The sequence below is a fragment of the Abrus precatorius genome, unplaced genomic scaffold (genome assembly GCF_003935025.1).
Source record: "Abrus precatorius isolate BTA unplaced genomic scaffold, Abrus_2018 Scaffold7, whole genome shotgun sequence".
Classification (NCBI taxonomy): domain Eukaryota; kingdom Viridiplantae; phylum Streptophyta; class Magnoliopsida; order Fabales; family Fabaceae; genus Abrus; species Abrus precatorius.
Genome location: NW_020874417.1, coordinates 26,138,017 through 26,160,106, shown reverse-complemented (window position 1 = coordinate 26,160,106; position 22,090 = coordinate 26,138,017). Strand labels below are relative to the sequence as shown.

Genomic DNA, 22,090 nt, shown 5'->3' with positions numbered 1-22,090 from the left:
AAAAAAAAACAGTTCTTTTGAACATACCTAATCTGATCATGTATATCTTCAGAGTAAAGGTCAGTTTGAGTTTTTTCTTTTTTTAATATTTTTCAGTTCAATTTTTTAGAAAAAAACTTTGATAATTAACGCGTCTTTTTGGGGAAAAAGAAAAGACCTCAAGAAAATTAATTTATTTAAACACGCTTACCACAAACTAAAAATGACAACGTATTAAAAAGAAAAAAAGTGTCGTAAAATAACTTTTTTTTGAACGTAAACAATGGAGTCTGGTAACATTACCAAGGTGTTAAATTCGATGGAATAATAACGAGTTAAATTTGAAAAATATTATACTACGTTGACTCATATGGTACACAACCTATTATTCAGCTGGTAGAATACAATAAACCTATACAAGCTCACATCCGTTATAGTAGTAATAAATAACAGTTCAACGAGTAGGGATATTATTTCTCCCACGGGGTTGTGTCCCCGTAACATTCTTATCAGTCATCACGGGAATTCCTGATTAATCTGCAAACATAGCACGTTGCAGTATGATACAGCAGAGCTTATTTACATCTGAATCTTGAATGAAATAAATAATGAGACTGACCTTGACAGATCATCATTTTGCTCATTTGCACTAGCTGGGCTTTAGATCGTCACAAAGGCTTATTGAACACAAGGAAGGCAGGATCAGAGAAGATATATGACACTTATCAAGGACTATCAACATCCAGAAAGCAGTTTTCCTTCAGCAAAGAGAAATTATGGAGTTCAGCCTATGATTGTTCACTCGCCTGGATGTCAATTCACTAAAGAATATCATAATTATCAGCTTTTATGCAAATTCCTCTCTTTCCCCATTTTGTTCCTGGCTGTAGAGGGCAGCTAGCTGTTGTTGCAACTGTTCAAAACGATAACCAGGTTGATCATCAGTTTTGCAGAAACCTTAAAGCTTCAATTTAAATTGATCTGTGGTTGGACATAACATATGTGTAATGCAAGCACGAACCTAACATGGCAGAAGAAAATCAAGCAAGGATGATGAAATATAAAGGCTTGTAAAGAAACTTACTTGCACGTATTTTAACTTCTCAAAAGTCAATTCATCGGTCAAATTGATCATCCTGTCAACATAAGACACAGAAGGTGCAGGTAAACGTTTTTAAGTCAAAGAAAGAGGAAGGGTTACCAGGAAAGTCTTTTACAAACTGATTAACTTACCGTGACTGAAGTTCTGAAATTTTGGCCAGCAGAAGATATTCCCTCTCCGAAGCAGCTGTATCAACCTACAAAACAACTCAAACGTCAGAAGAAATCATCAATTTGATGAAAAGACAGTATAGGTTTTGCTACAGGTTTATGTCACCAAAACAGAGGCGAATAGTTTCTTAGCAGATAGTTGACATAATAGTTAAAATAATTAAGCATAAAAGTGAAAAGAATAAATGAACCGAAAAATTGCTTACACTTCCATTGTTCTCTGAACTGCGAGGTAATGGCGGCAATTTTCCATTCTGAGAAGCTGAAAAAATAGATTGTACTTATTATATCATCCAGTACTAAGAAAAGGATATTCTCAAACATAATCAATGGAAAATCATTCACTCACCATCATTTGCCTCAGCTGTTTGCAAGCTATTCAACAGATTCATTATAAGATCCTGGAATAATACAGAAATTTCCAGTATGATTATAAATTGGTAAAAGTTACATTGAAGTGGATCAGTTTTCCAGCAGGCACAAGCAAATTATAAGCCAGTTCTCAAACTTGTTTCCCTCACCTGTTGAATAGATGTCTGCTGGAAAAGATTGTGAAGATGAGGCACTAGAAGTGAAGCAGGAATATTGATATTCGCAGAATCACTGGAGGACTGACAAATTAATTGGCCAAAGAGAAATAAATGCAATGAAAGACAGACAAGAATTATATAAAAAATAAAATAATAAATTGAACATCCTAAATACTCTATAACCAGCAAAAGAATCCAAATATTCACAAAATGATGATAAACGAGGCTTGGTATATAGCAAATGGCAAATGTACAAACCAATTGTTTGAAATCCACCATCCAATCACCAACACTGGCAGACTTCCTCAGTGGTGATCCCTATAAGTTATGAAACAGGAAGAGAATATCAAATTCCTATAAGAATATATAGATAGATAGATAGATAAATGGATAGATAGGTTATAAATTGTCAACCAACCTGAGAAGATCGCCGTGAAACTGAACTTACAGGAATATCCTATGCAATAACATAGAGTCAGTTAAAGTTGTTGATAATGACAGTTTGATAAATAAGAAAAGAGCCTACCTTCACCAGATCTAAATTTTCTGACGTCACGGAGAATCGTCCTTTAATTTGCACTAGATTAGCCTTGGACTTATCATCCAAGGAATCTCTGAATCCTAGCAAGAGTTAAGATAGCTGATTGAAATATACTAGAATTTGCACACACAGCCTAATGGGGTACAGGATGATTCAAATACCTCCAGAAGATTTTATTGGTGCCGATAAACTATTTGCTGAAGCTCGGTTGGGAAGCATCAATGGACCACTAAAGCTTGGAGCTCGTCGTATATCACGATTATTTTTCTCACCTGATAACTGATTTTCATTCTCAAACCTAAAAGTAATTAAGTTGTTCAAATTTTAGCAACAAAAAGATCACGCCATTGATAACAAGAAAACCTCAGTCACCAAGAAGTATAAAGAAAGAAATTGAAAAGAGGCACACACACAACATAGGATTTATTTATTTGAACTTCTTAATACACTTGTTACATAGTATATTTATAGACTACACAAACAATATAGAAAGGGAAATGAGGATTCTCCAGAAAATACATACTTTAGAAAGGTAGATTTTGGGCTTACTAGAATTCAATAAAAATAAAATAATTGATTGCCTTGTTTACAGGTCAGTAAATTTACTTTCTATTTCTAAATTAAAAGCTATGAGTGACAAAACAATCGCCATTAACCATTGAAATAAATACGACATTAATTATTTTTCAGTTCCACACCATTAGCTGCAATTTCCTATGAAGCAAACACCTCTCTTGCATGAGGTGTCAAAGTGTTAGGCATGTTTTCAACACCGACACCTCAACACTTGTTTGTTTGAACACTTGAACCAACACTATCATGGACCAAGATTCCTTGCAGTCAAATTCTGACACATTCACAACATTGAAAAATGTGACAGCAATGTAGACGGTTGGATAATTGAGTGTCCATTTATCCAACAGTTTTTGTTACAACATGTCATTAAATGCAATGATCTTGACTCCATTGAATTTGAACACCCCTTTCACCCAGATGGACATTTTAAGACACTATTACTATTAAAAAAAATAAAATTCAAATTCTATATTATTTCAGGAGTACAATTAAAAGATACATTATTTTTTTTAGGTTCATTATTATAGGAATTTGATGAATATACAATATACACATTATGAATATTTGAATTTCTATTAGTTTATTTAATTTACTCTATTTAATATTTTGTTTAGATATTAAAATTTATTAATTCAACTGTTGGTTCATTTATTTAAACAAGTCAAATTTGAAAACTTGTCTAAAAATATGAAATTGAGTTTGAATTGATTAGCTTATTTATAGATTTTTTTTTCACTTCATCAAATCTCTCTTTGCTGTAACATTTAAGTTTATTAATATTATTTTTTTAATAGGCATATTTATGTCAGAATATAGAGCAATTCTTGAGTGAGCACAATGCCTATAAGTAATCAAAAGCTTAGAATAATATAAATAATAGCAGCAAAGATTTTAACATAAATTTTATTATTATTCTGATGCATTTAAGGCTTTTCATTTATTGTGCCAGTAAATACTATGCTCACATCAAACAAGAATTACTCTAGAAAAAGAAGTACAAGACCTTTCAAATTTTGAAGGTAACTAGTAAGTAGTAATACATAAAATTGCAATTGCAATTCTCATAAAATGATTGAGTATTTAACAACATCCAATCCATTTCCCACCAGTTAGATCAGCAACATGAATCCAAATGATGTCGTAATATTTAATTGTGAATCATGTCCATAGACAAACAGTTAACCTCTAAATCCTTCTTAACAATTTCGTCTATCATTTTTCTTAGTCTCTCTCTACCTCTAGCGATAGGGTTAGCACCATCTTATTTACTTGGCTTATTAGGGCTTCTAAAGATCTTCTCCACGCATGCCCAGACCAATAGAAAAATTTAGAAGTGAAATGCTTTCAAAGGTAAACCAATATAACCAACTCATCTTCCACTAATTATACTTTGAGCTAGCTAGCGTTGTTAGTAAATGCTCCATCACTTGAGATATCTCATGTGGCAAACACCTTCTTTAGGGTTTTATTTTTTAATCTGCTGCAATATTGATGTTAGTCTATTGTGAAAACTAGTAAATTTTAAATGTTACTTTTGTCCTTGATGCTGAGAAATTGGTTCCCTTGATTTTTTTGGCCCAGCACTTTCAACAAAGGCAGAAAGCATAAAACATTGCAGGTCTCAAAAGTCAAGACAGACCAAAGAGTAGCTCAAAAGTGCAATTTAATTAAGCACCAGGTCATGAGTCTAATATTCTACATGACACAATATACTTAAGCACTAATAAACACATCAATGCCTACCACTTCAGTCTTTCCACAACTAAGAGCCTAATGGTAGAAGGGACAATAAGTGGCATAAAAAGGAAATAGCTCCTTATGTATAGAAAAAAAATAGGTTAAATTATAGATTTAGTTCCGATACTTGACAAGTTTTTTAAATTTAGTTTTTATACAAAAAAAAGGTTATAATTTAATCCTTATATGAGTAAACATTTTCGGATTAGTCATTGTCATTTAAAATCCTATTGATGGCATTAGATGAAAGGAACCAAAATTTAAAAAATATTTGTATAAAAACTAACAAGTAAACTTTAACTGTAGGAACTAATTTTTTTAATAAATATCAACTATAAAAACTAAATATGTATTTTTAACTTGAAATAAAAAGAATAATTGTTTTTAAAAAATGCGGTACTAAATGAAAAAATTTCAAAATTTTAGACTAAATACTTATATTTTCAAGTAAACTTATATCTAGTGTAGTTTTATATAAGAAAAATAATATATTTTTTTTCTCATAGAGAATTTTTTAGAAAAATAATATTCTATAGTAATTGATGTATGATAAAAATTATAATAAAAATGTTAATACTGATGTTTTTATTCATTCATTTGAAGGTATGATAAAAGATAAAGATATAAAATAAAAAAATTTATCTTAGTCCTTAAGACTAATTTTAAAAAACTAAATATAATAATTTTTTATCGAAAAGAGAAACATTTATTACACTTTTATAACTTTAATACATTGAAGACATTGTTTTTCAATAAAAAAAACCTTCATACTTTTATATGCTTACACTCAACCTTTAAGTATTGAGATTAACAAAATCCTACAAAATAAAATAAAAATTTTAGTCAAGAATCAAGTGTGTTTTAAAAACAAGATTTAATTATAATAAATGTATTTTTTTTTCAATCCAATTTGATATTCAGTATTTTTTTTTTAATTACAATTAGTTGGAATATACATTTGGTCCTATGGTTGACATTTATTTACAAATTAGTCTTTATAGTTAAAAATTTATGTTTTAGTCTTTATACAATTTTTTATATATACATATATTGACCTCTTTATCTAATACCGTGAATGTGTATTAAACAACAAGGACTAATCCAAAAGCGTTTACTTATGTAAAGACTAAATTATAAATTTTCTTGTTGAGACTAAATTAAAAAAGTTATGTCAATTAAAGAAACTAAATTTATAATTTAACCGAAAAAATATGAAGGCAAGGGAATATGAGGGTAAAAATTTCCCATCTCAAGTCTCATCATTTATTCTCCCCAAATATGAGAGGTGGATTTAAAATACTAGCCTTACCATTTTATGCCATAAATTGAAGTCGTCCAAAATATTTGGAAGGGTTATATTGAAATTTAGCACTTATAATTATAATTCTATACCTCATTCTTTCAAGTGTGATCCTTGGTTCAATAGTAAAGTTGCAGCTTTGTAGCCTTGCAGTTGCTGCATTACACATTTACCCTCCCCAGACCCCACTAGGTAGGAGCATTATGAACTAGGCCTTTTAACCCCGCACCACCTTTCCTCATTAATCATTCAAGCATGATGATGACAATTGCTTTCCATTCTATTCCCTCCCTTTCACTTTCCGTTCCATTCTCTCTAAAACTTCCCAAGCATAGCCTAATATAAGAACAACAAAGACATAATATGAAAATATGATGTACCTTTCAAATGCACGCCCTCTTTCAGGCAAAGAATGACCAAGCACTGAGCCTGGCACCAGGGGCCCACTTTGGGTTTTACCAAGTTTAACTGATTGAATTTTAACCTTGCTTGTTCCTACATCCTTCTCGGAGGTAGATGATGTTGCCTCAGCAATTGATCCATTTCTCTTCTCACTCTGTGATATGTCATTAGAAAACCTACCTACTTGTAATGTGAACTCATCTTGTTGCAATTTATCTGAATTCTTTTTGCCCACAATCAATTGGGAATCAGTTCTATCCTGTCATGACCAACAAAAATTATTTTTATATATTTGTTTTAAGATAAAGAAAGATTAGAACCTTTGAACCAACCATGCAAGAGCTTGAGAATTTGTTTTCATCCTCTTCTCTCATCTCTGCAATATCATCATCATCTTGCATCTAATAAAATTAGAAAACATTTGTTTAAATCAACAAAAAAAAAAAAAACAAAAAACTAGTAAAGTAAATATAATCTAAAAACACAATAATCCATACCAATGAAGCTTGAGCTTTCAAATCATCAATATCAAAGTTCCATGCACTAACTCCTCGCTGATATTCACTCTAGAAACGAAAATATATAGGATGATTAGATTTCAATAGTTACAAAAAACAATAATTCTTTCATTTTCTGCAAGAAACAAATACATTTTAAAGGATGTTATCTGATAAACTTCAAAATGCCACTCTTTATCTTGCTTGAAAACACTTTTTATGGAATTGGGACCAATTCCATAAAATCCCTCTCATTTGTAGAGACAAGAGACTATTTTGCAGAACTTTGACATTTGCACAGATGCATTTTAGTTAAGAAAAACCCTTTATTTATTTTTTTGTTAATAAGTTTTTAGGTGTTTAGCCAAAAACAACGATAGGACTTCTGTTAGTGAGATGTAAGAAACTGGAGATTTTCCATGGAAACAATGCAGAAGCAGGAAAGAAAACTTTTTTTTTTTTCACAGAATTGTTTCTTCATGATAAAACTTTTTATAGAAATCTTCTTCAAGAAAGCACTTCTCAACAAAGAAAAATTACACAGCAAGGCCAAATGAGTATGAAATCTTGGTTATTATAAACAAGACTAGAAATCATCAGCTTTTTCTTTTTTAGGTCAAATTGCAAATATTGAAGTAACTATTTTAAGTATGTAATGCACTGTATCAATCAACCAGATTTGAATAAGCTCTACAATCAAGGTTTCAAGTAGAGATGGAAAGCAGTATCAAGGGAAAGAAAAAAATGATAAACTAGGCTTGTATCAGTCATATGTTAAAATGCTCCTAGAAACCATTGACTATATATAATATATCACATTATATGACAAAAAATATTGATTATCAGCCTTACTTGAGATATCGCTTCTTGTTCTGCAGAAGGCATTTTCTTTAGTGCTAGCTGAGCTGCATCCTTAAGCTGTGCATGATTTTTGAGATGTCAAGCAAAAGTAACAGAATAAATCAAATTATAGAACAGGCACGCACTGAAACATTGCATGGTACCCAACCTGGAGGGATTTTACACGATTCCACAGTGGTGGTAAATCAGCAAATAGTTTCTTTACAGAAAGCTCTGGAGGCTTAGCTTGTTTGAAGAACGAGTGTTTCAGCAACTTCTCCACAGTTGGCCTCTTTGTTTGATCTTTTACCAGGCACATAGCAACCATTTCCTTAAAAGACTGATCACAACTGGAAATACTTTAATTAGACTGCTACTACCACTCCTACTATAATTAACATAAAAAACACCTCATAATTTAAATAATCCCTCTTTGCTCTTCCAAGCCACGACAATTAAACCAAATAAAACCATAGATGTATCCAATAGCGACATATCTTTCCAGGCAGAAAGAACACCCATACCTTGGAGAACTTTCTGTCACGATCATAATCAAGTCCTGGAGGAGCATTCTGAATGGTCATCAGAAGAACCTATACATAAAACAAACCGTAAGTCTCTATCTCACCAACATATCATGAATTACATGCTCACAAGAACTCAAACTCGAATAAGCAGTGCAAATAGATACGAATACGATACCTTCATTGGAGGATATTTAGAGAAAGGAGCATGACCATGAGCCAACTCCAGCGCCGTAATTCCAAAAGACCAAATATCAGCCCTGTCCAATTCTCCAATCCAATCCAATTATCAAAACAAAATTAAATCATAGTTAAACATAAGCAGCAGAACAAAAAGGCTAATTATGCACAAGTATGAGTAACTGACTTGAAATTATAACCAGTTCCAGGTTGCAGTACCTCCGGTGCCATCCTGCAAAATCAAAACCATATCAGGTCAACACTAAAATAAACATACATTTGAAGTAAGAAAAAGAGAAGACTCACCAGCAAGGAGTTCCGACGAAGGTGTTTCTAGAACGCTGTCGATCGCCGGTGTCAAACATGCAAGCGGAAACGCCGAAGTCAGCGAGTTTGACTTGGCCATTAGAATCGAGCAAAATATTGCCGGCCTTAACGTCACGGTGAATGTGACCGTGTCGGTGCAGATACTCCAAGGCCTTGAGAGTCTCCTTCAAGATAGATCCAATAGCTTCCTCTTCGAATCCATCAGAATACGCAGCCTTCATGAGATGCAAGCAAGAACCCTGCGCCATGAATCCCATCACCACCCAAAGACTTCGCTCCACGACGAAGGAACAATACGCTCTCACCACGTTGGGATGATCGATGAGACTCATGGTTTGCGCTTCTCTCCTTATGTCCTCCAGATTGCTGTTGCAGCGATCCAGATCCAGACACTTCACCGCCACCTCTTCGTTGTAAGGGAGATAGATTGCGCGGTACACGGTGGCGCTGGCGCCATAACCGACTTCTTCTAGAAGCTTGTAATCGCTAGGATTAGCCGAGTAGCTTCTGCTTCCGCTTCTGCTTCCCATTTTAATTAATTAATTAAACAGTTTGTTCAAAATTGAAGTGTGCAAAAGGAGAGGAAGAAGGAGAAAGGAAGAGTTGCGTTTAGTTAATAAAGGAAGAGTAGAGTAGAAGCGTGATGAGGCTGAGCAACAAACAACGCCCATCTCTAACGGCTGACATGTTCCTTGTTCCTCGTCCTCTCCTCTCCACTTCGGACTCTCCCCCGTGGGACCCTCTTCTCTTCTTTTTCACTTTCTACTGCCTCTGCCCCTTCTCAGCTTTTCACATTTTCTCTTTTTCACTCACTTATATATTTATATTCCTTTTCCTTTACTGCATTTTGTTAAATAATTATTAACTATCCTTTTCGTTCTAAAGATTTTTTTTTAATTCCAGAATTTTTAAAAAGTGTAAGTAAATAAATGTTTGTAGTTGTAAAAGTTTAGTTAATAATAATGTACGTCAAATGTGTTACAGGTATATGGTGAGATAAAATATGTAAAATTAATTTAAATTATAAAACAATTACATGTCATTCCTTAAGTAAGAGTCTATTAGAGAATTAGCAAGGTTATAATAAATTGTACAGATATTTTAAAAAATATGTAACATTCAAAATTAAAATTAAAAAAATAGAGTAAAAAAATACATATTGCCATCATCAAACAAAGATAAAAAAAAAATACATAATAAAATATATCCTATTTTATAAAAATGAAGATTATATTTTACTGTATAAGAATATATTTAAAAAATATTCTTTACACTAAAATTATTTCTAAACTCCCGATATGATCTTTATTTTTATTTTTATTCATAATAAGTATGAAAAATATATAAAAATTAACATTTTCATACACACGTATTCATATTTTTATCTTCACGTTTTATTTGTCATTAGGATTGTAGACAAGTTGAACCAAATTAAATACTTGAAATTGAAGCTTAATTTTAAAAGATATATTATTTAAATATGTTCAATCTAAATTTAAATTATAATTTAATTAACATTCTTAGAATTTAATTAAGCTTTATTTATTAAGTTGTTAATGAATTAATTTTTTATCATGTTTTTTAATAAAAATTTATTTATTAATTTAGTATTTAATATATGTTTTTTATTACAAAATAAAGTAAAATGTCAAAAAATATAAGTTTGAATTGATAAAAATGACTTAAAAATTAAAGATGAAATATTAAATAACGGAAACGATGAAATTCTTCTTTATAATACGATTTTGAAAATTAGAATTAAGTTATAAAATAATAATAATAATAATAATAATAATATATGCCATGCACGGATGAGTACAAAGACTTGTATTTAATTTTTTGGCGGAATGTAAATATTAAACTTATAAAATTTAAATTTAATTCTAAACATTCTTACGAGTAAATTCACGTGCTTTGTAATATTTAAATAATTAAATTTTATTTTTAAATTGAATTTATTTATTTCATAAAAATTAAGTTTATTTAAGAATTTAATTAGTTAAATTTAAAATATTTATAAATGATTAAATATAATTATACCTCTGTTATTATTTTTGCTTTTTATTTATAAAAACATCTAAAAAACTAAATAAGTAAAGTTAGCTAAATTATCATATACGATGAAAGTCAGTTAAATTGAGATGAACAGGATGAGGGAAGGATGTAAACGAGAGAGGGTATATACAAATAGCAGTTACCTGTACTTGTATGAAAGATTAATCTCATACTCGTTTCCTATCCACGCCATCTGTCAAAGATTTACTTATTATCTACATATATTTATGGAACATTTGCATTATACAATATATTATTCTAATAATACAATACAAGATTAAGTTATACACATGTCAAAATTATCATAAAGATAAAAATATTAAAAATATATTACTTGAATATAGTAGATCAAGAAGCTGAACTTTGTTTCAGCTTAACATACTTTAATATCCACATCCTCTCTATTTATAAATGATTAAAAATCAATTAATTAAATCCACTATAACTTAACTCTTAACAAATTTTTACTTGCGAATACGAATAATATCATCTTAAACGAGACTTAGAGCTGAATTTGTTGAATAACGAAAGGCTTGATTCAGGTTCAGTTTATTAAAAGAAATAAATTTATTTTTATTTATTCGTGTTTATTGTTATTTTAAGCTGTTAAAATTTCAAATGAGTCACATTTTTACGTTCGTATATATATATATATATATATATATATATATATATATATATATATATATATATATATATATATATATATATAAACTATATCTCGAAATTTAATTTTTAAGAAAAGGAAAGTCACTAAAACATATATTTTTTCTAAAAAGGTTATTTTCATATAATTTATTAAGTAATTTTCTTATTACATAAATAGTTTTAATTTAAAATAAATTTTAAATAAAATATAGTATGTTTTTCTAACCAATAAAAAATATATAGTTAATTTAATTTTTTTTCTTTTCTTTTTATTATTTAACAAGGTCAAATAATCTTGAGACACTAAATACTATTCGCGTCTAGACTTAACAAAGAGAGAAGAAAAATATGACAATTTTAAACTCGAAATAAATAAATAACTCTTTAATATATTAGCACATTTATTTACGTTTTTAGAGACAAGTAAAATTCTAATAAACTTAACAGATTTTAACATATCTCTAATTCTACTAAAACACTACAAAGGATGAGAAATTTGTTTAACATTAAAAATAAGTAGAATAGCTTATTTGTTAGCACACTTATTTGTCTCTCAATAAACATGTAAAATTCTAATAAATCTAACAAATTTTAACATATTTCTAATTCTACCAATAAAAAACTACAAAGGGTGAGATATATTTAACATTGAGAATAAGTTTGATAACTTTCTTGGAATCATTCTTAATCCTAAGAAAATGTCTCAAATCTCAGCAATTAAAGGAGCCTTAATTTTGTTATAGAAACTGACAATCAGCTTTTCCTACGCATTATAGATCAAACCTCATGCAAAATTAGCATATCTAGATTCGAAGATAGTCTTATCAATATTCAACTTGAATTAGTCTCGTGGAGGAAGACACTGTCTAACACATCTTGGGTCAAAAATCAAGTCTTGGAATTAGGCCTGCAGTAATATAAAGAATTATTAGCATCATACAAAGCTTTATAAACTAATTCCTTGTGCTAATCAAAATGGTTCAAAAATATAAACTCATTTTTATTCTTCCATAGATACCAAACAAGATATCCAAATAAACTTTTCTAATACTGAAAATAATTGAGAGATTAATTAGATAAATTTAATATTAACTGATTAGAAAGACCCAGACTAAAAAATAGTATTCACTACTTAGAGAATATTAAATGATTTGAGACATTTCTAGTAAAGATGCAATTTCTTAACACATGCATTATAGATTCAAATTGCTCTCCACACTTAGGACAAGTTGAAGAGGTGGACATATTCCTCCTAAACCTTTCCTCATTGGTGAACAGTCTTTAATGAACAATCTTTCAAAGAAAATTTTTTTTAGGAAAGTCTTTCCAATTCAAAACTAAATTAAATATATCTTTACAATTAACAGAATTATGAAAAAAAGCATAAAGCAGTTCATATGCAATTTTAATAGAAAATATTCCATTTCTAGTTAGAGACCAAAAAAATATATAACAACTATAGAGTTGGATATATTATTAGGTAAGGCAACTTGAATTTTGGCCTAATCCCAGTTTCCTTTGGCAGAGAATAAGGCCATTGGAACACTTAAATTTAATTCAAAGGTATGACACTTTAGAATAGCTAGCTAGATTTCTAATATTAGGATCTAATTGTCAATCCAAAATTTAAAGGACATGTTATCTTTAACTAACCACTCCAAACCCTAAGAAAACTGAGGCCAAACAAAGATGATGCTTTTCTAAAGATGGGATGCAAATCAACTAGAGAATTTGGACAAAAAAAACCCTATATTTGTGACTAAAGATTTGAGCCCACAGATTAGAGCTGAAGGTAACTAACATCCAACATAACTTTATCAAGAATGTTTTATTCAACATCTCAAGGTCTTTGAAAGTCCAGACTTCCCTCAGTTTTTTGTTTACAAATTTTATGTCAACCAATCAAATGATATTTCTTGTCACTCAAAAAACATGTAAACCTCTTGCAAAGACTGTTGATTTCATTACATATTGATAAGAGGGTTAAGGTAGATTACATGACATAGGATGAGATGCTCATTAGATAGGATTGATCTAGGGTTTCCCTACCAGTTAAAGATAGGAAATTTATTTTCTACAAGGAGAACTTTTTCTTAATTTTATTAATGAGAAAAGCTAGGTTTCCTGGAAGATTTGTATGAAGGACAAAGACACTTACATAGTTACCAATCTAGTTATAAATATTGATATTTAAGCACTCATGAATTGATTAGGCAAGAGAAGAGTTAGACTTTCTAGAGAAAAACAGGGTTAATTTATTAGTGTTAATTTTTATGCTAGAGGCAACAAAAAACCTCATCTAACACGTTTTTAATAAAAATAGCTTGATTAATATTATCTTTTGTAATTAAGATAATATCATCTGCATAGAAAAGATAAATATCTTGGAACATTGGGTGTCAAAATAAAAAATGACCTAATCCTCACTCATAATTTTATCTTGAATAAGGTGAGTCAATATAAAGGGATAAAAGATCTTTCAATTGATATACATTGAAAGAGAGGAAATACAATGATGAATGAGGCTCACCAAGAAAAAATTCAAGCCAATATTTTGAAGAGTTTAGTGACAAAATTTCATCTCAGCCTACCATAAACTTTTTTTCAAATCTAATTTAATTACCATAAAATTATTCCTACTTTTGATATTATGAAAAAAAATGAATTAATTCTTCTAGTACAAGTGCACTATCAATTTTCTATTTCTTAGTGATGAAATTAAATTGATTAGCATGTATAAAGTTAAGTAACAACTTTAAAGTTAAATAATGACTCGTTGCATATTAATAATTAATTTAATTATAATTTTGTAACTAACTTTATACAATGAGACGAGTCTAAAATTTTTAAAATATTTAAGATTATTAATTTTAAAAATAAGAATAATTTTTGTTTCATTTAAGATGCATTTAAATATATATATATATATATATATAATTTATATAAATTCAAATATATATGATTAATTCAAATCTCTTGACTTGATAATTATAATTTATGCCTTTTTCTCCCTCTAATTTTCTGCAAGTGTAAAAATATAAAAATGTAAAGTTTTTTTTTTTTTTTTTACTTTTTATTTTCTAACTTGTCTTGTCAATATGCATGCTATAGTAATATGACGGATCATTTTTACCTGCCAAAGCAAAGTAGCTAAAGAATTTGTCATTAGATTTGTCTTTTATGGAACATTTGAAGTAAATAGAAATGATGAAAAAGGAAAAGGCAAATTAGCTTTTGCTTGCAATAAACGAGTAAATTTATATATTTTAGTTTTAGGATCTTTTCATGAAAGTGTCTTGACAGTAACGTTAGAAAAAAAAAAGTATGGATTCAAAATTAACGAGGGTAAAAAACTCAGTTTTAATTCACAATGTTATAGGCATCATTTATTTTAATTTTATAAAAATTATTTTTTCCTAAATTTGTAAAAAATGTTTATTTTAATTTTTTATTTCATATTTTATTATCATTTTGCATGAAAAACACCGAAGAAAATATTGGCTCGCAGAATCAGGAACTAAAATAGTTTTTTATATAAAATCAAATAATTAAAGGTGTTAACACGTATAAATTTATAGATTAAAATATTAATTTACTAAAATCGCCGAACATTGATTAAACATGATTGAATTTTTCTTTTTCTTTTTCTTTTTTATTTAACGCTATTCTTTGGAAAGGGAATTTGAGAGAAGGAAACAACTAGAATTTGTTGAGAAAGGAGTTTTAAAAAGAGGGACTGGATTTTCCTTAAATTAAAAAAATCACTAATTTTCTCGTATAATGTGCGAGTATTTTATAAATTAAATAATTTATAAATAAGAGTAAAATAATGAATAGCATATATATTCTCTCTTCCCTAAAATCCAGCTGAAAAATAGGTCGAATTGTATTAGGAAAAAAATTAAGGTCAAGTTTATGGTAAAAGAAGTGATTTAAATAAAAAAAAATGCTACTTTTATATTGGGAAAGTCAATCGTAAATGTTAAAATTAACAATACGAATGAATAAATTAAGCTTAAACAATTTAAAAATGATGATAAACTCAAGTCTTGAAAAGTTGAATTTGATGCAATCTAACAAAAAGCAAAGAAAATAATGGAAGGTAGGGTTATAAGGCATGAAGGGGCGATGACAGGGCTTCCAAAATCCCTGGTTGTGGATCAGTTGAGCAGCAGTTGCAGCACCAACCGCTGAAGTTCTTGTGGGAATCTATGGATATCATTATCAATATTTATTATAGAATGATCCTGTGTTAGTTGTTCCTGAGTCCTAAGACTAGGCATTTTTATGTAAGGTACATTGCATATATCCAAACACTGGAGTATATAAATCGAGTTTATTTGATTACAAGTTGTCAACAAAGTAGTGGAAAGAAATGCAAAAGGACGCAACTTGTGACGCCAAATAATTGATTTCTCTTATTTATGAATACTATAAAGTCCAAGATGGGGAGGACAAGACGCGGATTGAAAGGAAGTGGTATTTTACTAAGTTAGAAATTTTACGTGTTTGCTTATTTATGCACTTGTTTATACACTATCAGACACCACCAATCACCATACATATGTGTATTCAAGAGCCCCCCGTGATCCAGAGTGGTCACACATTTTGGAACATTGCCTAATATCACGGGCTACCATTGATTAGCTCTATTTTTATTTTGTAACATTTAGTATTTGTTTGTAAAGGGTAAAAGGACTATCATAACTTAGTTTTTGTTGGGGGGGCAAACAAACAGCACTCGGTAGAGGGAAAATCTTGTGCTAGCGGCAGTGTTCGGAATTATGGAGGATGATGAAATCAATCGCCATCACCTACCTCTGTTCTATAATCGCTTAATTTACCAAATATGCATATTTCCACTTACAAAATGTAGCCAATGATGTGGTGCAATAAGGAAAACAAACACACTACCTGTTAAATAAATATTAACAATATTAAGATGTTTATAAATCATATTTCAAATCATTTCTAATATATTTTGAGACCACTTGAGTATTTATGTATTCTGTCATCCCTTTTAGTAGCAAGCTTATAGTCTGTGAATAATTTAAAATATATTTTAATTAAGTATTTATTTATTTATATAAAGAATAATAAATCAAATCCATTTCCATATTAATATTAATAATAATAATAATAACTCAAACACCCATTTTAAATAGATATCCCATTTTGCACAACAAAATTATACAAATCTACAAGAAGCAGTTTATTATATCAGTTGTGCCAATTGCCATCTAATTAATAAGTTCATGAAATATTTATAAATAAATACTAAATTTACTTAAAAGTATCACACAAATTAAATGTCACATAAACAACAACATTCACGTCGTTCTTTCAAGAAAATACTAATATATTTTTTTAACGTGATCCTTTTTATATATTATTTATTATTAAATGAATTTCATATTAGTTTCATTAAAAATATTTTTAAATTAATTAAATTTTAATCTTTACATAATTTAGGGTATATTTGAAAGGAAGTTTTTAGAGAAAAATAAAGAAAAAATATATCTTTTAATTTTAAATTAAAAGAATTATATATTTTTTATAATAAATAATTATTAATATATTAAATTTATGTTAATATATTAATTTATATATTTTTTTAAAATATATTAATTTTAAATATAATTTTTTCCTCGTCTTTTCTTCTCTTTCAAAACTCTTTAGATTCTATCAATTATATATATATATATATATATATAAATATTCAAACAAATCCCTCGTAAAAACATTTTCCTGAACACCTTCAAAACTCTTTCTGTTAATGTAATATTTTTGCAATAATTTCGAGGTGACATTGGTGGCCCCTTTATATTTATTTTAGTAATTTCTTTTTCTATATATGCATGAAAGAAATTGAGATATTATTCCTATATATACTTTCTTTATTTCCTTAAGACAACTCAATTTTTTCCTCCAATTCTCTTTATCATGTCAGTTATATTTCATACTTTTTTTTATTCTCTTTCTCTCTTTCAATTATTAAAAAAAAATGTTATATAAAAATGTTGCATAAAAAATATTTCTAAATTATGTGAAAAATAAAGACAAATGCATATAGTGTGAAATACAACAATAAGAATTTAATGTTCAAAAAATATAATTATTGTTAGCTCTTGCTTATCTTTTCATCTTTCTAACTATTATTACTTTCTAGTGTAATCTTTCTAAGTGTCATAAATTTTCACTTGAACTTCCTGAAACAGGAAGTAAAATAAAAAAGATTATGATATTTAAAGAGATCAGAAAAAAGTCACTTCAATGGCAAAATAAACAAATGGCTATCAGAAAGAAAATATTTTATGAGAAATTTATTTTAAAAAATTAAAAAAAAAAAGAAGTCAAATAAAAGATTTATAAAGTCAAATACGCCTTGAGGAGTAAGTAAAGACTAAAGATCTATCAACTTGAGAATTTTTAACCAAAATAATATATAAAAAAAATAAAAATACTGAAATAGACCTATCCCAAAAATATTTACCAAAGTAGACCGATTTACTGTTTACGTACAGAGTTCGACTTCCCAAAAACGGAATTCTGATCTTCAAATTTGGGTCCGTACAGTAGATTCCCAAATGGAATTCGGTTTTGGGGCAACCGAATTCCATACATAATTTGCATTTATGTTTTTGTATATAATAAAAAAAATATTATCTAATATTTATGTTTATATATTTATATTATGTTAATCTGTGTGACAAATGTGTCCCCTGATTTTGTAAATTCCTTTAAATATGCTGTGAGAAAGTCGACTTCTGAGAGCGGTTAATAACAAACCGCTCTCCAAAGTTGACTTCTGAGAGCGGTTAGAAACGAACCGCTCTCCAAAGTATACTTCTAAGAGCGGTTAAATACGAACCGCTCTCCAAAGTCTACTTCTAAGAGCGGTCCATTTTGAACCGCTCTCCAAATTCTACTTCTAAGAGCGGTCCAATTTGAACCGCTCTCCAAAGTCGTACACGCATGAAGGTTGGAATGAGTTGAGCTGGAGGATTTGGAGAGCGGTTCAAAACCAACCGCTCTCAGTAGTCGAATTTGGAGAGCGGTTCGTTTTGAACCATTCTCAGAAGTGAACTCGCAGCATATTAAAAGTAATTTACAAAATTGAGGGAATATATTTGTCACACAAATTAACATAATATAAATATTTATTTTCACACAATATAAAAATAAAAATATAATTCAAATAATAAATTTTATTTTATTATTTAAAACTATTTTATTATTAAATTTGACAATATATAATTATTATATAAACATAAATATTAGATAATATTTTTTTATTATATATAAAAACAAAAATACAAATTATGTATGGAATTTGGTGAGATTTTTACAAAAATAATATTAAAAAAATAAAAATTATAATAATAATTGAATAATTTTAAATTTGTATTTGATAAAAATTACAATAATAATTTATTTAATTTTATATTTTTATAAAATAAATAAAAGTATTAAATAATAATAAGATTATTTATTTAATTTGAGATATTAATCTTTATTAAAATTTATACATAATTATTTATTTAAAAAATATTTTATTAATATTAATAAACATTATTAAATAATATTATGTAGATATATATATATATATATATATATAATAATAATAATAATAATAATATATTTAATATAAATTACTAATACTAAAATTTATAAGTTGCAATGACATTCATAAAATTAAAAATTACATGAAGAAATTTTTAATATTTTATTTTCATTAAATATAATTTTATTATTTAATTTATTAATAACTTTAATATTAATATATATATTAATTAAATATTATTAAAATAAATAAAAACATGTTGAGATAAATATTATTAGTTAGGTAAATAAATATTAAAATGGGTGATTGAGATAAATAAAAAAAAATTATTCAAAATAATATTATCATATTAATATTCATAAATCATATTAAAATGACTTTGGAGAGCAGTTAAATACGAACCGCTCTCAGAAGTCACCTTTCTCGCAGCTAGAAATCTACTGTACCAACACAAATTTGAAGACCAGAATTCAGTTTTTGAGAAATCGAATTCTGTACGTAAACAGTAAATCGGTCTACTTTAATAAATATTTTTGGGACAGGTCTATTTCAGTATTTTTATTTTTTATTTTTATATTATTTTGGTTAAAAAGTCATCAACTTGAATGATTTAAGGTTTAAACAATTTGCACAAAAACAAAACATCGGAAACAGGACAAAACTTGCATTCAAATTTGGTGTGGCCCAATAATCTAGGATAAGCCTGCCAGCACATTTCGTTAAGTCGGCCCAAAAATAAATGTTTATAACTTGCTCGTTAACACTATTTATCTATTTAATAATTTTAAAATCTAAATTTAATTTATTATAGTTTTTTTTATTAATTTTAATTTAATTCTTAAAAGTTTGTTGTACTTTTTTAATCTTTTAAAGGTCTATTAATTTTTAAAATAATATTAAATTTTTTATAAATAAACTATCAAATAAATATATTTTTATAAAATTTATATTTAAATAAATTTAAAAAAAATTTTAAATATTTATAATTAAATTACATATTCAATGTTTTTTTTATATATATATATATAAAAGATAAATTAAACAATAATAGCATACAAAATTTTAGCAAGTAATTCTTTCTCTCTTAAAAGATATAAAATAGAAATATTTTTCAACTCTAACAATATGATTAGAATTTTTAATTTAAAATCTTATTTATTTTAAATTTTTATTTATTTAATAATATTATATTATAATTTTTATATAAAATTATTTAATATATTATAATAAATTTTATAAATATTAAATAAACTATTTTATCAGACTTTTTTTGTAAATTCAGATTTAACTTATTTAATAAATTAAATATTTTAAAAAATTTAAATTAAATATATTGGTTAAATAGATCAAGTTAGGATATATTTTAAAAAGCCAAGTTATAGATATTTATCGAATGACCTGACTCATCTCTATCTTCATCTTTCATACTTGTCATTAAAATATGAGAAATATTAGTAAAATATTTTTTAACATATTTATTATAACATAGTTTTTATTATTATCTAAAATTTATTCAAAACTACTAAAATCACATTGAATTCTATTTTTTTTCGCTTCTAAATTAATATTTTTTTTTATTTTTTTATTTTAATAAATTTTATTTAATAATAAAAAGTATATTACTAGTATTTAGGCAATTCTTTCAATCACATCAAACAAACAAAAACAATTATGAGTTTATTAAATTATTTCATAAATTAAATTAAATAACCTCATGCTAAATAAATTAACGTGATATCACATGGATGAATTAATTGACGTGAGATTTTTTCGTACATTAATTTTGATTTTAAGTCTTAGAATTAAAATTAAAATTTAAAAAAAACTCTATTTCACTTAATAATTTTATCTAATTGGAATGCAATTATTTTTAGGTGTATGATGCGGTAACTTAAAATTTTTTTATAAGTACTGTATCTAAAAAATTTATACCAATAAAAAAAAAACACATGTCAAGTTAAAAAAATATTATTATATAATTTATTTAAAATTATATTATTTACTGGATGATCCTATTATTATATATATATATATATATATATATATTAAATATTTTATTTTATTTTATTTATAAATTTTAGTTTCAAATAAAATATAATTTATATTTAAATAATTTCTATTTAGTATAAATAAAAAATTATAAATAATATATTAATTTAATAATTAAATATTAATAATAATAAAATTTAAAATATAAAAAATATATTAATATAATATTATTATTTTATTTTTAAATTTTAATTTATTTAGTTTTACCTTAAATACTTTTTAACTTATTTAAATGTAATAAACATAATAAAATTATTAAATAAATTTATTATTTAAACACGCATCTAACTATTATTAATTAAAAATTTTCATATATAATATTCTGAAAATTTTTATAAGTACTACAGAATTTATTTTATTTTTAATAAAGAATACATGAGATATAAATAAAAATAAATTAATAAAATTTTATTTATAAAAAAATTAAATAACATATTAATAGAATTTTTAATATGACATTTTAACTTCATTAATTTCTCTCAAATGTGATATCCTAGGAGTAATTTACACAAAATATATATAAGCAGAAAAGATAAACCCCATCAAATACAAACGTTTAATGTGAATTGCCAACGTGGCAACTCTGCAAGTTCAGGTCCCTCACGCTTGACTTGTCTTCTGATATTACGATGAATTTGGGCCACTACCAAAGAACCTTAAGCGATGTGCTTATCTTTTTAGCTTCCTTTCGTCACCCAAAAGATGGTGATCATATAAACTAATCATTTTTATCATTCTCTAATTATTAAACCTCATATCTAGTCCATCTCTCACATCACTGCTAGATTTTGCAGCCCGTATCTCGTATTTTGACACCACCAAACATTAATTCACAGTGATTATTACAGCATAATCTATAATTTTTAAGTTTAAATTCAACTGAAAATAAGAATAAAAAACTAGTGATTTAACTAGATATTAAAAAACAGAGAGTTACTTACCATAGTTTTTCTCTTAAATAATAATGATAATAACAAAGCATCCCACAAGTTGGTAATGTTCTACTTTGTAATTGAGTAGAAAGAAAGAGGAGGCTTGTGGGGTTGTAAAAAGACAGAAATCAATGTCA

At 27.1% G+C, this 22,090-nt stretch overlaps 1 protein-coding gene across 2 annotated transcripts; it reads right to left on the bottom strand.

The window, feature by feature from the left end:
- Positions 1 to 217: 217 nt before the first annotated feature.
- Positions 218 to 9,495, bottom strand: LOC113873598 (serine/threonine-protein kinase BLUS1-like). Of its 2 annotated transcripts, XR_003505954.1 has the most exons (20): positions 8,685 to 9,495; positions 8,566 to 8,610; positions 8,377 to 8,458; positions 8,199 to 8,267; positions 7,844 to 8,014; positions 7,687 to 7,752; positions 6,835 to 6,903; positions 6,670 to 6,738; positions 6,316 to 6,596; positions 2,484 to 2,620; positions 2,308 to 2,402; positions 2,200 to 2,238; positions 2,040 to 2,099; positions 1,773 to 1,862; positions 1,601 to 1,652; positions 1,458 to 1,513; positions 1,213 to 1,277; positions 1,064 to 1,115; positions 599 to 892; positions 218 to 516 (listed from the first exon to the last, which is right to left on the bottom strand). XR_003505954.1 is itself a non-coding variant. In XM_027511786.1 (19 exons), the coding sequence occupies exons 1-19, from the start codon at positions 9,233 to 9,235 to the stop codon at positions 827 to 829; spliced, it is 2,115 nt and encodes a 704-aa protein (XP_027367587.1). In that variant the 5' UTR covers positions 9,236 to 9,488; the 3' UTR covers positions 270 to 826. The 2 variants fall into 2 exon arrangements, 1 of the variants encoding a protein (XP_027367587.1); XM_027511786.1 differs by having other exon boundaries at positions 270 to 892; positions 8,685 to 9,488.
- Positions 9,496 to 22,090: the final 12,595 nt, after the last annotated feature.

Excerpts from the sequence above, each read along its gene's own strand:
- LOC113873598 (XM_027511786.1), bottom strand. The coding sequence starts at position 9,235 with ATGGGAAGCAGAAGCGGAAGCAGAAGCTACTCGGCTAATCCTAGCGAT. Across the intron at positions 8,611-8,684 it reads TTCGTCGGAACTCCTTGCTG|GATGGCACCGGAGGTACTGC; the intron begins GTGAGTCTTCTC and ends TTGATTTTGCAG. Across the intron at positions 1,116-1,212 it reads ATTTCAGAACTTCAGTCACG|GATGATCAATTTGACCGATG; the intron begins GTAAGTTAATCA and ends TTATGTTGACAG.